General features: G+C 36.8%; 1 protein-coding gene across 1 annotated transcript; it reads right to left on the bottom strand.

Moving 5' to 3' along the window:
* Nucleotides 1-522: 522 nt before the first annotated feature.
* On the bottom strand, nt 523-5,525 carry abraa (actin binding Rho activating protein a). Its single transcript, XM_005724373.2, has 2 exons — nt 4,459-5,525; nt 523-1,998 (listed from the first exon to the last, which is right to left on the bottom strand). The coding sequence occupies exons 1-2, from the start codon at nt 5,089-5,091 to the stop codon at nt 1,561-1,563; spliced, it is 1,071 nt and encodes a 356-aa protein (XP_005724430.1). The 5' UTR covers nt 5,092-5,525; the 3' UTR covers nt 523-1,560.
* Nucleotides 5,526-6,568: the final 1,043 nt, after the last annotated feature.

Here is a 6,568-nt window from a genome sequence, read left to right as displayed (position 1 = left end):
ATGTCAGAAATGTATATTTGTGAATGTGGAGATGTTATATTGGTTTCACTGGTAAAAATAAATAATTGAAATGGGTATATATTTGTTTTTTTGTTAAGTTGCCTAATAATTATGCACAGCAATAGTCACCTGCACACACAGGTTTTTGTCAGAAACATACAACACACAACTCAACAATGACATACTAGCCTTGTCAGCTAGAGTGACCTAATGCAACACCACAGTCAGTAAACAAACTGAAATAATCTTAGTATGCAACACAGTTTGAGTATATATATAGAAAAACAAAAGCAGCATTTAATTTTTATTCTTTGTTTGCTTCCACATAGCATGTGTCACCACTCTGACCACAACAATACTGAAAATAAACTAATTAACTAAAAACTAACTAAAAAACTGTACACATTATACAAATGCTTACAGTTTTTGTAATACATATATAAAGAACATCCACGCTTTCACTTTGAAAGAAGCAAACATTTGACATTTAAAGCACCTCTTTCATTTAATTTTAATATGAGATGATCCCATTTTAACATTTAAATGTTTGCTCTAAAATGATTTATTTCAAAAAAATCTCGCCTTACACAAACTTAACATGCAAAAGTTTTTCAAACTCATTCACATTATTCACATTACTGCATGTAAGCTTCTTTTTATTGTCATTTTCCCTTGTCTAAATATAATTACATTATTTTGCAATTAATTTTTGTTGTGTATGTCAACCAAATAAGAAAGCCATTTTGACCAAACATTTTACTGGAGATTAAATCTTTGAAAGTGAGCATGGTCCAGAGTAAACATGGTTGTAGTCCTGTAAGAAAGACTGGTGTAGTGTGCTTTTAAGTACTTTAGTTGAAAACTGAGGTTTAAGGTACATTTATATCTATTATTTCTATTTCTAAAGATGTCACATATTCCTACATAAAAATAAATGTTAGCTTAGCTTAATTTAACTATTTAGTCTTAAACTGTCATTCCAAAGAAGACGAAAAACAAAACAAATAAAAACAAACTAAGGAAACGCAGACATTGGTCTCATTAAAGTACTTTTTAACTATTTAAGAAAACAAACAAACAATAAACAAGACTAGTAAGTTGCTACCACTGCTTGCATGTTTTTAGCAAAATTAGCTAAACGAACATAAACTTCCCTTGTCAATTCTGTCATGAATTATTAGATGAAATTAACTCAAAGTCCTTGTTTGTTTAGTTGGAGACTCAGTAAAGCCTTCTACCATGACTGACATTGCGATGGATTCTTAAGGCTTCTAGCATGTAGCATAGTTAGCAAGTTGAGCATGGTTTGCAAGCTAAAGATAGCTTCCCTTCACCCCATAATCTGTCAGGTATATGAGAAGAACTAATGACTCTAGCGTGTGTGTCTGTGTGTGTGTGTATGAAACATTAGATATGTATGCATGTTTAATTTTTAAACATTATAAAGATACTACATTTTCCTTACGTACATGACATTGCATGCTCAGAATGAGTAGTTGTTTCTACTGGAGCTCTGATGTATGAGATTTATAGGTACGTTTGCATACGCATAATATTTTTTCAATCCTTTAGCGTAATAATGACATCATCATCCTGCCCCTTCCACACCATCTCCCCCTCAAAGTCCAGCATCTTGTGTTTGCGGCAGCGAAGCAGAATGCCCACCACTTTGTCCGAGATTTTCACGTAGCGGTCAAAGAGACGGCCAAAAGTTATGATTGTTCTACCCTCTTTATCCTTGAAGCCCATGTCTCTTATAATCCAGACCATCTCCTCCATCTCCCTGTAGATGTGTTTCTGGGCCCTGTCTCCCCTCTCTGCTGTCTTGGAGCCTTCTTTGGGTCGTCCATAGCCAGAGTCACCCTTGTGGAGGCGCTGGGCCATAGCATACTCATAGTCAAATTCCTCACTGAAGGGATTGAGCTTCTGGCCTTCAATGTGCTGTTCGGACCACTGTTGCCAGCGACTTCTGATGTCACCCGTGGTGGCAATTTTAATCTGTAGAAAGGTTAAAATCAAAACTGAAAAATCCATTGAAACCTTTTCAAGGAAACAAAAGCGCAAAGCAACACATGTCATTTGAAATTTATTAAAGAGGAGTACATAGGTCGTCAAAACATTTGCGTATTGTTCATTTAGCGCTGGGTGAGCTTAAAGCAAAAGAAAAACCTGCAGTGTATTTCATCACTATAGGAATCTGTAGAGTTATTAACCCTTAGTCCTTTTAAAAACTATGTTTTAGTTGGTGAAATTGATCCCTAGTCTGTCGATAAATACAGTGAGACTGCACATGTGGAAATAAAGAAGCATGGATGTAAATAAATGAGTACTTGGAAATGAGAACCTTATATAAACCAAAGGAGAGGGTGTCCTAATCTTTCTTTAGTATAATTTTTTCAGAAAAACTTTTTCCACCCCCACAGTTCCCCACTTCACCCCGATTCCCCTGGTATGTGTCTTAGCTTTCCAGAGCTTCGGAAGAGTGTCATCAGATCTCTTTGGTATTTGATCTATGAAATCTTGAGATGTGTCACGGAGGGACCTTCCACAAAACTCTGTGAACTTTCAAGATGATAATGCTGCTATTCCTTATTTTTCTTTCTATTAATGTCTCACCTTAGACTTTAACATGTTGTGAATTGAACTGATCTGAATTTGTAACATTTGTTTTTACTCTATGCTAATAAAACAGTGTTGGCATGGATTTGAGCAGTGGTAAACACTTATTTACAATTTTTTTTCATTAACTGCAAATGGCATACTTTAACTCGTGTTTATTTTAGAGGGAAATATTTAACCATGAGCTTTTAAATTGCAGCGTCGGTGAAATTCAATAACGCATTCATATAATATTTTCTGAATTTAGTTTCTTTGATAGGTTACTTCATTTTCATTTAACGCCTGATATGCTGAAGTTAGTTAGCATTTATTACTAAAGTGCTACTACTATTGTTACTTTTTATGCTAATATATGTTTGCAGATAAATCATGGGTCATGTAAACTGGTTTAATTTGATAGGTGTTGTTTGCTGTCGGCACACACAGCCATTTTCAACAGTTCTACATTCTTTTAGCATCTCTTTTGCCTTTTTACTAGCAGATAAAAGATTTATGAATAGCAGTGTTACCTTTTTGGTATGCCCATCACTTTTTTCTCTGTATTCCTTAAGTCTCGTTTAACTTGATAATGCACACCTTTGATGCTTTAACAGGATTTTTGAACAACACAAAGCAAAAATACACAGCAATAAAACAAAAATAATTTCAGATACCGTTTTTCTTCATATTTTGATTATAATTGCACTGTCTCTCTCAGTGTCTCATATTACCTCGAATTCATGTCCTTCATTGACCTCTCTCCCTTCACCCTGTTTTCCTCTCGCTGACTGTTCCACCTGAAGGTCAGGGTGTAACTATATTTATTTACATATATTCCACTGCACTGCATTCCAGCATGTGTTTTATGATCTGGACTTGCTCTCTGGCAACCCCTTTAACATGTCTAGAGGGCCACTAAAAAAGCCTTTGCCTTTTATGGGAGAGATTTCAGTATTGCAGTTATGTAACTGTTATGATGTTTGGTGTCCATGAGGGAGTTGGATTTCTTCAGGTGACATCAAAGGCACTTCTGCTTAATCTTGTTTATTCACACTGTGTGACTTGTTCTATTTTAGGGGAATTTATTCTCCTTTGTGTCTTTGACTGGGGGACATTTAATATAGTTGTAAAAAGCCGACTTGTCAAAAACTCTGCAAAATACTCCGCCTCTTTTGTAAGGCTGTCATTACCAAAACATTCAGTGACAGTTACAAATAACCTCTAAAATAAAGAGTTGTGGAGCTTTTCTGCTATCAGTGTGCTTTCACGTGTCTTTCTACACTTTATAATAATAACTAAGAAAAAGTATCCCTGAATAGCTTTTCTTCTCTTTTATTTGACTTATTATTTGAAAATTTTTAAATAACAATATCAATGTTGGATACAGGGAAACGTGACAGTTAAATCTAATGCAAGTGTATCTAAAGATATTTTGAAGAAACCTCTTATAAATATGTTGTGGTTAGATATTATGTAAATATCCAATTGTCTCTGACTTATGTTATCATTCATGTTAATGTGTTTCACGTCATGCTAGTCCAACAATTACTTTTCTTTTATTTTAGTATTTTGCACTTATTTTGCACTTATTCCTCCTCCTGTAAACCATGCTATAAATATTTTTTTTAAATGATTGAAAGATGAAACAACACTTTATAAAACCAAAATAGTAAGAAGAAAAATGTTTTAAGGGTTAAAGAAAAACCTAAAATTTTGGATAAATCTCTATGGATTTGTCAATGTGATCAAAATGTTGATTGATCTACCTTTAAACCTGAATACATTTCTAACAGTTTTTTTTAAACTATATTGATATTGTTTAAACGTATCGTTAAAGATCTTTGTTATTAGCCACTCTACCTTTGGCCTGTTGGTCTGCTTTTTGGACTGGAGCTCGCCATTTTCGGTTTTAGATTCATTGTTGTCGCTGAGCCCATTTTCCTCTCCCAACCCGCTGTCATCTGTGTCCACGCTGCTGCTTCTTGACCCCAACTTCTTCTCCTGGAGCTTTAGTTTCCTGTTCTGTATCCTCCCGCCTCCTTCTCCACTCTGTAGTGCCCTCATCTGCCGCCGCCGTGTTGGTGATTCGTTGCCCATGAATGGCTTGGTCTCCTCAGGACCTGACTCCATCTTGCCACGAATGGCATTAACTACATCGCTGCTGCTGCACTCGCTGCGTTTTGGCTGAACGGTCTTGTTTACGTAGCAGGTTCTGATCTTATTCTCACTATTGTCACTGGGATCTGCTAAGATTACACGTGGGGTAACTGTAAGTTTAACAACATGGTTGCGTTCTTTTTTATCTTCCTCCTCCACAGATGAAGGCATCCAGCCGCTTGGCATGGCTTCTTGCTTGCCAGCATGTTCTTTAGCCCATCCCTGCCAACTTTTAGCCAAATTGGCCACCATAGCAGCACATTTTATCTTCTTTACAGTCCGTTTGAAAGCCTGTGGATCCCGGGATGAAACTGTAGCGATCCCACTGCTACTCATGGTGAATTTCCAACGTATTCACTTTTATTGCCCGTATAATAATCTACTCTTGCAGGTGATGTCGTTATTTCTAGCTTCAGTTTTGGTCAATTGGCTTAAGATGCCAAAAAGTCTTGAAAAAATTTTTCGTCACGTGAAAATTCTAGCGAGTTAACTTAACGCTTAAAAAAGGCTGAAGTGAATCTTAATGGATTCAGCTTCCTAAGGTTTCAGCTCAAATCTTAAAGACTTCAAACTTGTAAAGTGAATCTTTCCAAATGATCATCAGTGTTCCTCAGCCTTTATAGCCACGATGGATCTTTACGGAAATATCCACACCCTTCCAGATAAGTTGGTCAGTGGGTGAGCTGCTGGTGTGAAGAGTGCAAGGACTTTGACTTTAATCCCCTGCTGAAGCCCCTCTGGCTCCATACTGGCCTTTAAAAAGGGAAGGGTCATAAACGAAGTGATGGGCATCTAGTCCACGTGAGACAGGAAAAGTACGGTGTCACCATACTTGTTTCTAACACACACACACACACACACAAACATGCGCTGCGACTGTGGAGTGGAATTTCTCCCAGTGCTATCCAGAGAACAGGTGTCCACTTCTTTTTTAGTGTCTCTGTGGTTTCTGTCATCACACACACATACTTGCACAATACAAACAGGCCTTTGGTCTGAGTCAGCCAGTAATACATAGGTGACCCCACATATATGTGCCTGAGTTTATTGTTTATATATAGGCATGTTTTCATTCAAATGCTACCTAAATTTATTAGATGACAACATGTGCTTAGATCACTTGTGGTGGCTCACGTACATACGAAGCAATAGGCGTGATAGCCTGCGTGTCTGTGCATGTGTGGGTAACTATTTCAGTCTCTGAGTCTGTGAATATGTGAGTGGATGTGTTATGATTCTAATAAGGCACAAGCACTTTGGACACTGAAGTGAGGATTCTGTGAAAAGTTTAAACATATCTATTTGTAAATTAAAGAGAGAAGACACTTCAGTCCATTTTATCTTCTGTATACTTGCTTACATTCTAATTAAGGTCTGTGGCTGTTAAATCTGATTCAGTGTTTTCTGTCTGTTCATGTAATCCCAGAGTGGCACCGTGATGTTCAGACCAAGACTCTTCCAAAGCCACATCATCAACAGGACTCCTTGTTCTCACAACTGTCCCTGTTGCTCAGGATAGTTTATTGGAGTAATCTTGCTGTGTGTCCTGAGTTCAGATTTAAATGTTACATGATAGAAATTTGAAGTGCCTTAAATGTGCATACTACTGTAAACAATTTCAGTAAGTGAGGGAATTGTCCAAAATCTGTGTCTGATTGTACCTGGCAAAGTTAGTGTTTCCCAAGAAAATGTAAATTCACCAAAAGTTGAGTTTTTACGTTTATTAGCAACGCAATACCTATATTGTATTTACACAGCATAGAATTAATGTAGACATATGGAAATACACTTATGTCAAGAGTGTCACAAGAAA

The sequence above is a fragment of the Pundamilia nyererei genome, unplaced genomic scaffold (assembly GCF_000239375.1).
Source record: "Pundamilia nyererei isolate P.nyererei 1_Seehausen unplaced genomic scaffold, PunNye1.0 scaffold00012, whole genome shotgun sequence".
Taxonomy (NCBI): Eukaryota; Metazoa; Chordata; class Actinopteri; order Cichliformes; family Cichlidae; genus Pundamilia; species Pundamilia nyererei.
This window is presented reverse-complemented; position numbering and strand designations above follow the sequence as displayed.

Excerpts from the sequence above, each read along its gene's own strand:
- abraa (XM_005724373.2), bottom strand. The coding sequence starts at position 5,091 with ATGAGTAGCAGTGGGATCGCTACAGTTTCATCCCGGGATCCACAGGCT. Across the intron at positions 1,999-4,458 it reads AGCAGACCAACAGGCCAAAG|ATTAAAATTGCCACCACGGG; the intron begins GTAGAGTGGCTA and ends ACCTTTCTACAG.